Raw genomic sequence first — 13748 nt, forward strand, 5'->3', positions numbered from 1 at the left:
AGGACTTTGAATGTTAAGCAGAGGAGTTTGTATTTGATCCTAAAGATAATAGGGGAAAACTAGAGTTTAGTAAGCAGAGAATTGACATAGTTAGACTTTTGTTTTAGGAATATCACTTTGATAGCTATGTGGAAGATGGATTGGAGAGGGAAGAGACTTGAAGCAGAGACACATTACATTACAGGGTATTACAGGAGTCTACGTATCAGATGAATAAGGCCTGTACTAAGGTGTAGTCCTGTGAAATGGCAAAAGGGGGATGAATTTGAGAGATATGAAAGTAAAATTGGCAAGATTTGGCAACTGATTGGATATATGAGGTGATTGAGAGTGAGGAGTTGAGGTTGGCACAGTGGTTATCATCTAAGTGACTGGAAGGATGGTAGTTTCCCTGACAAAATAGGAAAGTTCAGAAGTGGGTTTGAAGGGGAGAAGGTTTTTTTTTAATATCTTTAGTTTAAGATGCCTACCTAACATCCAATTTGAAATGTCCAATAGGCAGTTGGTCATGAAGGACTGGAACTCAGGGTTGGATGATGATGATGATGATGATATGTGTGTGTGTGTGTGTGTGTGTACAGGTAGGTAGGTAGATAGATAGATAGATAGATAGATAGATAGATAGATAGATAGATAGATATAGATATGGGGAGAGCGAGTTCTGTGAGTCATTTGTATAGAGATGATCATTAAACCCACAGTAACTAATGAGATCACCAAGAATGAGAGTATAGATTGAGAAGAGGAGGCTGCAGGACAGAGTGTTCAGTCAGCAGTCACCCAGCATTTATTAAGCACACTTAATGTGAGCCAGGCACTAAGTGCTAAGGATAAAATGAAAGGCAAAATATACCTGCCCTTGAGCTTGCATTCTAATGGGGAAAACAACATATAAATAATTAGGTTCATACGAGGTAAATATAGAGTAAATGGAAGGCAATTTTAGAAGGCATTATGGGAGGGGGTGGGAGGTGGGAGGACAGCACTGGAAAAGGCTTCCTGCAGAAGATGAGACTTAAGCTGAGTCTTAAAGGAAGCCAGAAGGCCTCTGTGAGGAGGGAGGGAATTGCAGGCATGGGGAGCAGCCAGTGAAAAGGCATGGATGGAGGCGGGAGATGCAAGTTGTGTTTGAGGAACAGCAAGAAGGTCAGTGTGGTTGGATTGTAGAGAGGATGGAGAAGAGTGAGGGGTAACAAGACTGGAAATGCAGAAAAGGGCCAGATTAAGAGCTTAAAGTGCCAAACAGCATTTTTACATTTGTCTTGGAAGTAATAGGAAGCCACTGGAGTTTATTGAGCAGGGAGGTGAGATACATGATGATAAAAAACTGGATGGGAAATAGACAGGTCAAGAAGTATGGCTGAGAAAAGATCATCAGATTTAGGGCTTAAGAGATTGTTGGTAACTTTAGAGAGAGAAGTTTAAGTTGCATGAGGTTAGAAGCTAGATTACAGAGAGATTAGAAGAGAGGGAGAGGAGAGGTGGTGGAGTGAGTTAGCAAGTGTAAACAAGTTTTTTTTAGGAGTCTGGCAGAGAAGGGAGAAGATATAGGATCATAGGGTCTAGTGAAGGTTTTGATTTTTATTTTAAGGATGGGGAAGACTTGGGCATGTTTAAAGGCAGCAGGAAAAGAATCAGTAGATAGGGTGAAGTTAAAGATTAGAGAAAGAGAGGGGTGATTGTCATTCTTCTAGAGAAAATGAAAGGAGTTGAGATCAAAGGCCCATGTAGACGTTGACTGTGGCAAAGAAAAGGGCTACCTCATCATCAGAGACTTGAGAAAAGAAAGAGAGAGAGTCAGGAGTAAAAAAGAGAGAAGAGGGTATTCAAGTCAAATGCCAGTTTCCTTTGTTAAGTTAAAAACAAGTTCATTTGTTAGGAGGATGGGGAGATGTGGGACACTTTGAGAAGAGAAGAGGAGGTTTGGAATAGCTTCTCTGAGTAGTGAGAGAGGGAAATAGGAAATAATAAAATAATTACCTTGCTCTGGTGAAGTGGTGAGTAAAGGTAATGACAATACTGACGAATGGCCAGGGACACACCATCTGGAAGAAAGCAGGTATCAGATCCCATTAAATGGAAGGCATATGAGGGAGGAAGGATCCAGAATGAAGGGACGTTTGTTCATTGTGGAACAGGAATTCCATTGGGCACAGCGGAGGGTGAGTAGAGTTGAAGTAGGGCGTGAGTAATGTGGCATTGAGAGTGAGGATAAAAGAAAAGGGTTTGGAGTTAGTTTATTCTTAGGCTGCTGTGATTAAGTGATGCAGGGATAAAAAGAGTAACATCTAGTGCAGGTTTGCTAGCCATGGGGTAGAAGTTTTCCTCCTACCTGACTGCTCCTTCTGTCTGCTTTACTGTCACCCAGGCTCAAAAACCTAGGTGTCATCTTTTGTTCCTCACTATCTCTCACCCCCTCCCCTTCCCATATCCAATCTGTTGCCACACCCTTTTGATTTTATCTTTGTAGTATCTGTTGAATATGCCCACTTCTCTCCTCTTACACTGCCACCACCCTGGTGCAAGCCCTCTTCAAATTGTGCCTGGACTATAGCAATAGCTGACTTATTTATCTACCTGCCACAGGTCTCCTCACTCCACTACACTCTTCAGTCAGCTATCAAAGTGATCTTTCTAAAGCATAGGTCTTATCGTGTCACCCCACACCCACTCCTAACCCCATCAATAACCTTCCGTTTACTCCCAGTCACCTCCAGAATCAAGTATAAAATCTTGTTTGGCATTCAAGCCCTTCATAACCTGTCCCCCTTTCTCAGTCTCCTTACATCTTACATCTCCACATATTCTTTAATGCAGCGAAGAAGTCACTTCATCTCCCAACTCTGGACATTTTCATTGACTTGAAATTCTCTCCCTCATCATCTCCACCTTCCTGCCTTCTCTGGATTACTTCAAGTCCCAGCTAAAATCCTACTTCCTAGGAAGCTTTTCCTCATTCCTCTGAATTCTGCTGCCTTCCATCTATTAATTATTTCATATTTATCCTGTATATAGCTTGTTTATACATAGTTGTTTATCTGTTATCTCCCCAGTTAGACTGTGAGCTTCTTGAGAACAAGGGCTGTCTTTTGCCTTTCTGTGTATCCCCAGTGCTTGGCATGTAGTGGGTGCTTAATAAATATTTGTTGATCGACTGATATGAAATATAATTTTAAATTTCATTTTTTTAATTTAAAAAGTTTTTATTGCCCCCTGCACTACTTCCCTCTAAAAGAAAAACAAAGACTTTGTCCTTAGTCAAGCAAAAGAAGTTCCCTAATTGGGCATGTATAATAAAAACTATGCGTCCTTTGCATCCTGAATCCATCACCCTGTTTATCAGGAGAGATAAATAACGTGCCTCATCATTGGTTCTCTGGAATCATGGTTGGTCTTTATGTTGATCAGAATTTTTATGGCTTTCAGAGTTGTTTGTTTTTTACAATGCTGTTGTTATTATATAAATTGTTCTTGTTTTGCCCACTTCAGTGCTGTCATTACAAGTCTAGCCAAGTTTCACTGAAACTGTCTCATCCTTTCTTCACATGTATCTTGCAAATGCACAGTAATATCCCATTATTCATATACTATGATTTGTTTGGCCATTTCCCATTTGATGGGCACTCTCTTGGTTTACATTTCTTGCCTACTATCAAAAATGCTGCTATAAATATTTTTGTATATATGGGTCCTTCCTCTTTTATCTCTTTGATGTATAGGCCTAGCAGTAGCATTGCTGGGTCAAAGGATATACACAGTTTAGCAGCTTATTAGACATAGTTCCAAATTGCTTTCCGAAAAGGCTGACCCAATTCATAACTTTACTAGCTGTGTGTTGTGCACCAATTGTAATATCTCTCCTCTCCTGCCCCCCCCTTGCCTGGATGTATGTTTTAGAGTTACCTGGACTGCTCTTCTTCACTGGCTGGGTGGAATGTGATGTGTTTGGCCTTGATCTACCCTGATACCTAAGAGGCATACTGTGCGCAGAGGTACTGAACTAGGCACAGGAGAAAATACTAAGGTTAAATAAGACATAATACCTGCCTTCTTGGAACTTATGGTCTAGTAAGGAAATAGGATACAAACATAGTATAATAGACAGTATTGATCATAAAAGCATTAAAGAATTGCAAACCAGAGTGCTCTGTGAGGCCTGATGTTTCTTGGAGTTAATGGAATTTGAGATAGGCTTTACAGGACAGGTAGTAATTTACTTGAGAAAGATCGACATTCCCGCATTTGAAGCAATGTGAAAAAGAGATAGGAAAGTGTAGAGTATATTCTGGAGTAGAACCCTATTAGAATGGAGTGTTTAGAATGGAGTGTAAAATCCATGTAGTTAGGCTAGAAATCAGGCAAAAAACATTTGTTGTCTACTCTGTGCATTGTGCTTTGTGCTGGGGATATGAAGATGAAAATGAACATATCTTACCTTCAAGGAGCTTACATCCCCAAATTGTGGAGGGCCTTGATTTCTAGGCAAAGGAGTTTGACATTTAATTGGTAACTCTTGGGGAGCCACTGGAGACTTTTGAGCAGAGGCATTCTGGAAAGCAGTTTGGAGCTGTGCCCCAAAAGTTACTAAACTCTAAACCCTTCAACCTAGCAAAAGAAGTGGGACGATACTAAGCTGCTGGTAATAGCATTTTACAGCAGGGTGGTGATAGTGGAAGGTGAAAGAACAGTAGTTGTGAAATGTTAGTGGAGGTCTCTGGTCCAGTCCATTCTCCACATAAGCTACCAAAGTGATTTTCCTTAGGAGGGTATCTGACCTTTTGCTCTCCCATTTAATACACTCCTGGGGTTCCCTGTTGTCTCTAGGTTAAAATAAAATCTTGTCTGTTTGACTTTAAAGGCCTTTCACAACTTGCCTACAGCCTATATTTTAGGTTCATTATATGTTACTACCTTTCCAGTACTCTGGTCCAGCACCACTGACACTATCTCTGCCTTTGCCTTGGCCGTCCCTTATACATGAAATTCACTTTCTCCCTGTCTCTGACTCTTAGAACTTTTTTCTTTTTCTTTTTTAATTTTATTAATTTATTTTGATTTATCAACAATCACTTCCATATGCTTTTGAGTTGAAAATTTTTCTCCCCCTACCCCCCCACCTTCCCCAAGACAGCACACAATCTGATATAGACTTTACATTTACATACCCATTAAACATAATCTCACATTAGTGAAGTTGTAAGTAAAAATTAAAACCAATGGGAGGAACCATCAGAAAGATGAAACAAAACTCAGCAGAAGGTAGAAATAAGTGATAGCAGCATTTTCTATCCCGAGGCCTCTGGAGATGTCTTAGATCCTTGTAATGTTGAGAAGGGTTCAGTTTAACAATCTTAGTCATTGTATAATGTGGCTGTTATTGTGTACAAAGTCCTTTTGGTTCTGCTCACTTCACTCAGCATCAGACCACATAAGTCTTCCCAGGTTTTTCTGAAGTCAGCCTGTTCATCATTTCTTATAGCACAATTGTATTCCATTACATTCATATACCACAACTTGCTGAGCCATTCCCCAATTGATGGGCCTCCTCTCAATTTCCCATTCTTTGCCACCACAAAAAGAGCTGCTATGAATATTTTTGTACATGTGGGTCCTTTTCCCATTTGTATGATCTCTTTGGGATATAGCCCTATAAGTGCTATTGCTGGATCAAAGGGTATGCACATTTTTGTAGCCCTTTGGGCATAAGAACTTTTTTCAAGATACAGTTCAAGCACCATTTTCTATAGATAGTTGATTTTCCTGATTCCCTGTTACTGTTCTTTTCTCTGTAACTTGTATATATTCTGCATATACTTTATATACATATATATACATGTTGTCTATTCTAATAAAATATATGTTCCTTGAGTATTTTTCATTTTTATCTTTGTAAAGGGCATAACACATGGTAGACATTTAATAAAAGCTTATTGATTGATTGATATAGTAACTGACCATAAGAGGTGAGGAAGAGGGGTCAAAGGTAACTTCAGTATTATGAAGATAGGAAACAGGATTAATGGGGCCATAAACAAAAATAATGAAGTCATATCAAAGAGCAGGTCTGAAGAAACCTGTCAAGAAGTCTCCTCTTCATGAGTTCAAATCCACCCTCAGACACTTGCTAACTGTGTGACCCTTGGCAAACCACTCCACTATCTTTGCCAAGAAAACCCCAAATGGGGTCACAGAGAGTCAGACATGATTGAAATGACTCAACAACAGGTAGAACATCCATATGGAGATGGCCTCTAGGTAGCTGGAGGTGGAGATCTGTACATCAGAGAAGTGGTCAGAACCGAATTTAAAAGTTTGGAAGTCATCTGCTTAAAAGGTGGTAGTTGAATCTATGGAAGTGAATGGACTGAGCAAGGGAGATAGCATAGAGGGAAGGCACATAAGGTCAAGGACCATTCCTGGGGGAAACTTGGATAAGGAGTTTAGAAGAGAATGAGAAGTATCATCACCAGATGTAGGAAGAATAGTTAGTAAAGCACCGGAAGAATGTGATGCCTTTGAAGGTTAAAGAAGGAGAAGAAGATACAGCAGAAAATAAGCACTCACATGTCACAGGCTGCAGAAAGAGTTGTAAAGGCTGTAAAGGAGTATGAGGACTGAAAAAAGGCATATTAGATTTGCCAATTAGCAAAAAAAAAAAAGGAACAGGTAAGTGGAGGTGTAGGTATGAGAGGAAGCAAAAGCATTGGGTGTATATCACTGCTGAACTTCTTGGCAAAGTTAAGGGAAGGAGGGAAATACAACTATTGCTAAATGAGATAAACAGGTCCCATGACTAGGTAGGAGTTTTAAGAGTAGAGATTTTGTTGAATACAGTTTGCTGAGACAATTCTTGTTCTCTTGAACATATTAACATTCCATTTATGTTTTATCTCCTAATCCAACAGCTCCTTTTATAATGCCAAACAAATCCCTAGGATTTGTGTCATTGAGCTTAATTCTTTTGGCTCTTTCCATTGGGAAACTACTTCTAAAAGCAGATACTTTTTTTTCCTCCCCTCTCTCCCCTTCTCTAGAGACTTAGGGTATTATTCAGTTCTTCCCCTAACTTCCTAAGCATCCCTCTTCCTCACCCAAATGATTGATTTTCAGTTTTCCTGTTTCTTTGAATGTTTTACAGTTTTCAGTTTAACAAAGTGTTTTTTAACAGTTCATCTCTCATGGAAGGGAAAAATGTTGATCTATTAAATGAATATATTTTTTTCTTTTGGTCTTTTTGTTATTGTTACAGCTATGGTAGCCTATATCCTTTACCTTAGCAACTTACCTGCAAATTTTTGCTGTATATCTACATAGCAGATACTTTTCTCTTTCACATTGAAGATTGTATGTCACTTGAGTTAGTTAGTGCCATATTTTATTTGGTGATTTTAACACAATTTCTACTTTAGTCAATCCAATTTAAAGGCCCATGATAAAATTAGTTGCCAGCTGCTCCTAAAAGGGAAATATTTTTTGAAATGGCCTAGAATGCAGTAGAAGTGAAATCTTATCTATTTGTAGTAGTTTAAAATTTTTTTTTACACAATTTATATTACTGCTTTAAAAATTCATTATAACATTTGAAACAAATATAATATTCACTAGCTAATGTCCAAGATTAAGAGAAGTATTATTGCCTGATGAAAATAGTATTTTTGTTCCTGTAAAAGCTAAGAACTTTCATTTCAGATTATTGGAATACTTAGGTCTTTTGTTGTACTTTATGCTTCCAAGAAAACTCCTGTCATAGTATGTAATTGCCTTTAGTATCTAATTATTTACTAAGCTTTTTTTTATTGCTGCTATATTACATTCAGTTCCAAATATATCCCTCTTTTACTACATGTGACAGAGTAGGCAGTATTCCATTACCCATAGGCCTCTACCTCTGAAGCAGTCAAGGAAGATGCACCCACCTTAACAGCAAAAGCAAAGAAACGCAATTTACAATTTTAAAATACAATTCAGCACACATTTAGCTGCCTACTATGTGCCAGGCACTATAGAAAAAGAAATTTCTGCATGTATATCCATAAAAGCTTATTATTTGTGTCTCCCTTTCAGTTTTTTTGTTCATGTCAATATTTATATCAAAATCATAGATTTGGGGTTAAATTATCTTAGAAGCCATTGAGTCCAGCAACAACAACCCCCCTCATTTTACAGATAAGGAAACTGAGATACAGAAATAAAGTGCTTGCTCAGAGTCACAAAGCCAGTAATTGAGGTGGGATTTGAATCCTATTCTTCTTTACTCCCAAGTCTGATGCCCAGTCCACTAAGTCAGTTTATCTCTCTATATACACAATTTTCTTTTTATACAGTCATAGGGTTTGGTAAGTTCTGTTTTCTTCTCTTCTCATCCCTTCAGATAGACCTTTGCAAGTTTCTTTATATGCTGCATATTTATCATTTTAATGGCATTATATATATATATAAATACCAGAGTTTTATCCAGTTGTTTACCAACCATTTTGTAGTTTGATTTTCAGTTCTTTGACTTATAGATAGTGCTGATGTTTATATTGGCAAACTTTTTTCCCCATTTACAATAACTCTGTTAAAGTATAATTCTAATGGTGGGCTTATCAAGTTAAAACCTGTAATTATTTTTATGACTCATACTGTATGCTGTCAGATTGTCCTCTAAAAATTTGGTACCACTTTTACAATTCCATATGCTTGTTTCTTTACAACTCTACCGGCTTTGAGTTTTGCTACAAGTTATTTTTTGTCAATTTAGTGGGAGTAAAGCAGTTGTTTCTGTTTGCATTTCTCTGTAAGGTGGTTGAAAATATATTTAAAGTTGTTTACAGTAAGTGTACCCCCTTGAAAATTCTTTGACCAATGTTTGTTCCATTGGTGGTTGAGTTTTTCCTTCAATTTTCATATCGATTCCTTATAGATCAGTAGTGAAATTTTAATCTTAACTACAATCCATGATTACATTAAAATAATTTTATCATAATTTCATTTAATCATCACCCAAATTGTATGTTTTCAGATAATGGTAAACATTAGTGAAAAAAAATAGAAGTCATTGGAAAATTATTTCTGTAGAGAGATATTAACTTCAGAGGCTCAAAGTAAAGTGGAGAACCGTGGTTCTTTGTTTCAGTTTTCCATTTTCCATTTGTAGATGACAGCCTTGTTTGTACCTATATCTGCAGTTTCTATTTTTGGTTTCCTTGTCTATAAATGAGGGGTTGGACTAGATGGGGGAGGAGGGGGAAGAAGGGACCCTGCGGCCTGGAGGCAGCATGTGGCCTTCTAAGGTCCTTGGATGCAGCCTTTTGACGGAGTCCAAGTTTTACAGAACAAATCCTTTTATTAAGGGGATTTGTTCTGTGAAGTTTGGATTCAGTCAAAGGGCCGTACTTGAGGACCTACAGGGCCACATCGTGTCCTTGAGGCTGAAGGTTCCTCACCCCTGGACTAGATAATCTCTGAAATTCCCTTCCAGATTTAGTGATCCTATAGATATTTGAAATATTTTGTGATGCGTGTCCTAAGGAATTTGAAGTTGCAGGAAAATTGAAGAAAATACTTCCTCCCTCAAACGCACTATTTTTCCTTTTTCATAGGCACCATTCAGGAGGATTACCTGAGAGAACTACTGACAACAATGGGGGACCGATTTACAGATGAAGAAGTAGATGAGCTGTATAGAGAAGCACCTATTGACAAAAAGGGAAATTTCAATTATATTGAGTTCACACGCATCCTTAAACATGGAGCAAAAGACAAAGATGACTGAAAGGCATCTCCCATCTGTCAGTTATTCCTGTTTCACTTATGAATCATTCCATTCCCAAGACTCCTTTTTTCTCCCTGGTAGAACCTGCTGCATATACTTAGCTTCACAGCCTTGGCTTTTCTTTATGTATTTATTCTAGGCCCTTCTACCATAATGTGTTTGTGTAATCAGACTGGAAATGGGGATGATGTAAATTGTTTTGAAAAGAGAGAATTGAAAAAAAAATCAATGAATGTGAAAGCCCAGAAAAAAAGAATCTCAATATTTCTGGTTTTGCTGGATTTTTACATTTTTATAATATAAATGCTATTTTGAAATAAAGATTATGTCAATTCAAAGTAAAATATCATGGCAAGTTAAACAGATGTGTAGGGGTTTTGGGAACTATTTTGGGGAGATTTTCAACTTGGTTCAAATCACATGGTCAAGCTGGTTTGCCAATGTGAATATTGAACAGTGTATATCTGGACTTTATTTAACATTAATGTGAAGTAAAAACTGTTATACCTACTTGGACTTTTGTTATGCTTTTAGTAAGTTCAGAATGTTAGATTATCAATTACATAATTAGTTAAATTTTTCAGAAGATTTTTTTTACTTAGCATTTTACCATTTAAGTTTAATCCCAGAACATAAGGAAAATATCCTCCATTTGCCCACAAGCCCTAAATGACTAAAATTCATATCCACTGAAATGAGAGCTCTTTCAGGGCCTGTATGGCCAATCCTAATTTAAGTAAAGAATATATGGGTCATTGCTCATGGCACCACTGATTTATTCCTAGATGTCTGGGAGCTGAAGCAGCTGCAGATTATCCCATGTATGTTTAGAAATGATATTGACCAGGTTATGGCAAGAAAAATATGCTGCTTTTTAGGTAGCTTCTAAGGTGCTGAAAGTATAAGTTGAAATAATGTTATTTAAGGGGAAAACTGGAAAATCAAGACCAAAGAACTTGATTACTAGCATTTTTACACCAAATAACCCTTGTGATATAATGAATTAAATTTTATTAACATTTCCTTATGAACCTTCAATCAGTACTGCTCAGCTTTCTCAAAGGGATTGTTTTATGTTTTAATTATGACGATATACAACTGCATCTGATAAAGTAATTGCATTTATTCAAGGGAAGGGGCATCACTCATTTCCATTGCCTTAGGCAATAATATTGTAGCACGGTTCTGCTTTTAGACCTGAGTGTCCTTGGCAATTCATATTAGACTTAGGAAGAGACTTTGATTCAGCCCAGCAGAAGAGGCATGGGATTCCAGACAATAGTATTGTCGTCGGATCTGCTATGCTCATTTGTAATTTGTAGAGAAATGTATACAGATGTTAAAAATGCACAACATCCATGGCACAAGCCTACTAAGAACACATATCAAATACCTCTCAAGTCATAGGGCAATCTTGACCACATAGAGCATTGATAAGTCAGAGCCATCCAGAGGAAGGGAGTCACAGGATATGAGAGTATGACAGTGGGGACTTTTGATAGTTACCATATGTTCATGTTTTACAATCTTTACTTCTTCCTAAGAATGTTATTACTTCTTTTTATTAAAGCCATAGTTTTGTTAACATCAATTTACGATTGTTTCACTGTTTACAAATCACTTTTGTATAAACTAATCCTCATAACTGAGGCTAGGATAGACAAGTATTATCGAGTAATACTTTTCACAAAGTTATTGTTATTAAATGGCAAACCACTTTTAGTTCCATACGTAATCGATTTCATTCCTTAAATGCTTACATTCCCGACTGCCACTTACTAGCTGTGTGACTTGAGCAAGTCATTTCACATCTCTGGGTCTCAGTTTCTTCATCTGTCAAGCAAATTGACTAGATGATTCTTAAGATCTCATGCTGTAACATTCTAATTCTATTAATGTTTAAGAAGAAAAAAAAACCCCTCGAACTACCCTTGACTTAAAGGGGAAATACCTTGCCTTCCTGTTAACAGTTAGCCCTGTCACCTTCCTCCCACAGTTGTGACTTCATTCTTGCCGTCTCTGCAACTTGGAGTCAAATATGCAATAACTCAAAATGTAAAAACTCAGCAAAACCTGTTAACGTGAAAAATTAAAAAAGAAACACAGCATCTGTCTTGTAATGCTTTGTTACTGCGTTTGCTTCACGGCCCTTACAAGTGGTGTGTGGGGGGAGGTGTGATGGAGGGGAAGCTGATTAAAATCAAACACTATATATTCATTACCTGCCACAGAATCTTGTGTATTTTAGGTGTGTAATAAATGTTACTGGCGTGAGAGTAGGAGTGTTGCCTTTAGTACTGTGCTTCTCCCTCTCATTTTAACCCTGACCCTTTTGTGACAACCATACAGGCCTCTTTGTACTGTTGAATCCCCAGAGCAATCACCCCCTTTGTTTCTATTGACCACCTTCATGAGGGTATTGGTTCTTAATGCCTAATATGTGTGTAGAGTTATAGTTACTAAACTTCACATTGTGTTTGGAAGCACGGTAGTGTATTGCATAGAGTACTGGACTTGGAATAACGCTGTCCAGGATGCAGATCCTTCCTTTGACAGTAGCTGTGTAACTAGGCAGTCTTGACCTCAGTTTCCTCATCTCTAAAAACAGGGTGATAATCCCTCTATCAGCACTAGACGGTGAGAGAAAGCATATTGTAAACTTTCAGGAGCTACAGTGATATCAGCCGTTATGTTTTGATTCTCACAAATCCCCTTTGAGATGGTCAGGTATCATCTCCATTAAATAAAAAAAGGAAACTCCAGTCTGTAGAGGTTAAATGTCTCGCTCAGGGTTGATTTACACCTCTAATAAATGCTGAAGCCAGCTGATCCAGTTGGTTAGCACAGTAGCTAACCATTTATACCACACCATCACCACCAACCTTGGAAATACCTTGAGAGGGAGTCTGGAATTTAATCAGATGCCAGCATTTAGTCTGAAGCCCAACAGTGTCCTTGGCAACAAATGGCATAAACCACATATCCCTGTTGCCATGTCCTCTATACTTCACTTCCTAGGGTGGCATTACCTATAAAACTGGGTGGTTTTACAAAGCCTGGAAAATGGCCACTGGGTGGCAGTATTATTCCTAATACAGTCACAGTCATACCCCTCTATTTAGTGGCCATTCCTTTGCAGAAAGGTCTCATATCACTTCCAGACAATATTATGCCTTCAAAATGTTTAATTTGTTCCTCAGATGAAGCAAAGGATGGTACAAGATGCCTCGATGGTTTTCACAATGTGGAACTCTAAGAAAAATTATCAATGGCAGAAGTTGACTGTATATTGTGATCTGATGATAATGTCATTCAGTCATGTCTGACTCGGTGACCTCTTTAGGGTTTTCTTGGCAAAGATACTGGAGTAGTTCGCCATTTCCTTAAATAGCTCATTTTACAGATGAGAAAACTGAGGCAAACAGGGTTAAGTGACTTGCCCAGGGTCACACAGCTAGTTGAATTCAGAAAGATGAGTCTTCCTGACCCCAGGACTGGCATTCTGTCCACTGCTTCACCTAGCAGCCCCTGTCATAGAAGGCACCATGTTACAGTAGGACATATGGCCTCTGTCCTCTGAGCTTCAACTTCTGTGAAATGAAGGAGCTGAACTAGCAGCACCTGGAGGTCCTTTCCAGTTCTAGATCTCTGACCCTATAAAGTGTCATGATACCATACCAAGAAATGAAACACTCGTTCACTGAAGTTACCGACAAAAGCAGAAAGTGCTTTAAAGAGTTCAAGAGCTTGGGGGTTGGTTTTATAAAATACTGTAACCTTCTCTAGGGGATTCATTTTCGAGCCTCTATTGAGAGCAAGTGCAGGTGTCCTTTAACTGCTTCCTGTTGGTGATGCAATGAAAAGAACACTTGGAGCCAGGAAACCCCTCGTTCAAATCTAGCCTCAGGTGCTAGCTGTATGACCCTGGACAAGTCACTTAACTTCAGTTTCCTCATCGGCAAAATGGGGATAATAATAACTCCTACACCTC

The 13748-nt window shown here is 38.3% G+C and overlaps 1 protein-coding gene across 1 annotated transcript in view; it reads left to right on the plus strand.

Moving 5' to 3' along the window:
• The window catches only part of LOC110197071 (myosin regulatory light chain 12B-like), a 30359-nt gene extending 18494 nt beyond the window's left edge, over positions 1-11865 (plus strand). Inside the window, exon 4 of the mRNA XM_020970672.2 lies at positions 9585-11865. Coding sequence (XP_020826331.1) covers positions 9585-9757 — 173 coding nt within the window. The 3' untranslated portion in view covers positions 9758-11865. The remainder of the gene's footprint in view (positions 1-9584) is intronic.
• Positions 11866-13748: the final 1883 nt, after the last annotated feature.

Source organism: Phascolarctos cinereus, unplaced genomic scaffold (assembly GCF_003287225.1).
Source record: "Phascolarctos cinereus isolate Bilbo 61053 unplaced genomic scaffold, phaCin_HiC Scaffold_4;HRSCAF=312, whole genome shotgun sequence".
In the NCBI taxonomy this organism is placed as follows: domain Eukaryota; kingdom Metazoa; phylum Chordata; class Mammalia; order Diprotodontia; family Phascolarctidae; genus Phascolarctos; species Phascolarctos cinereus.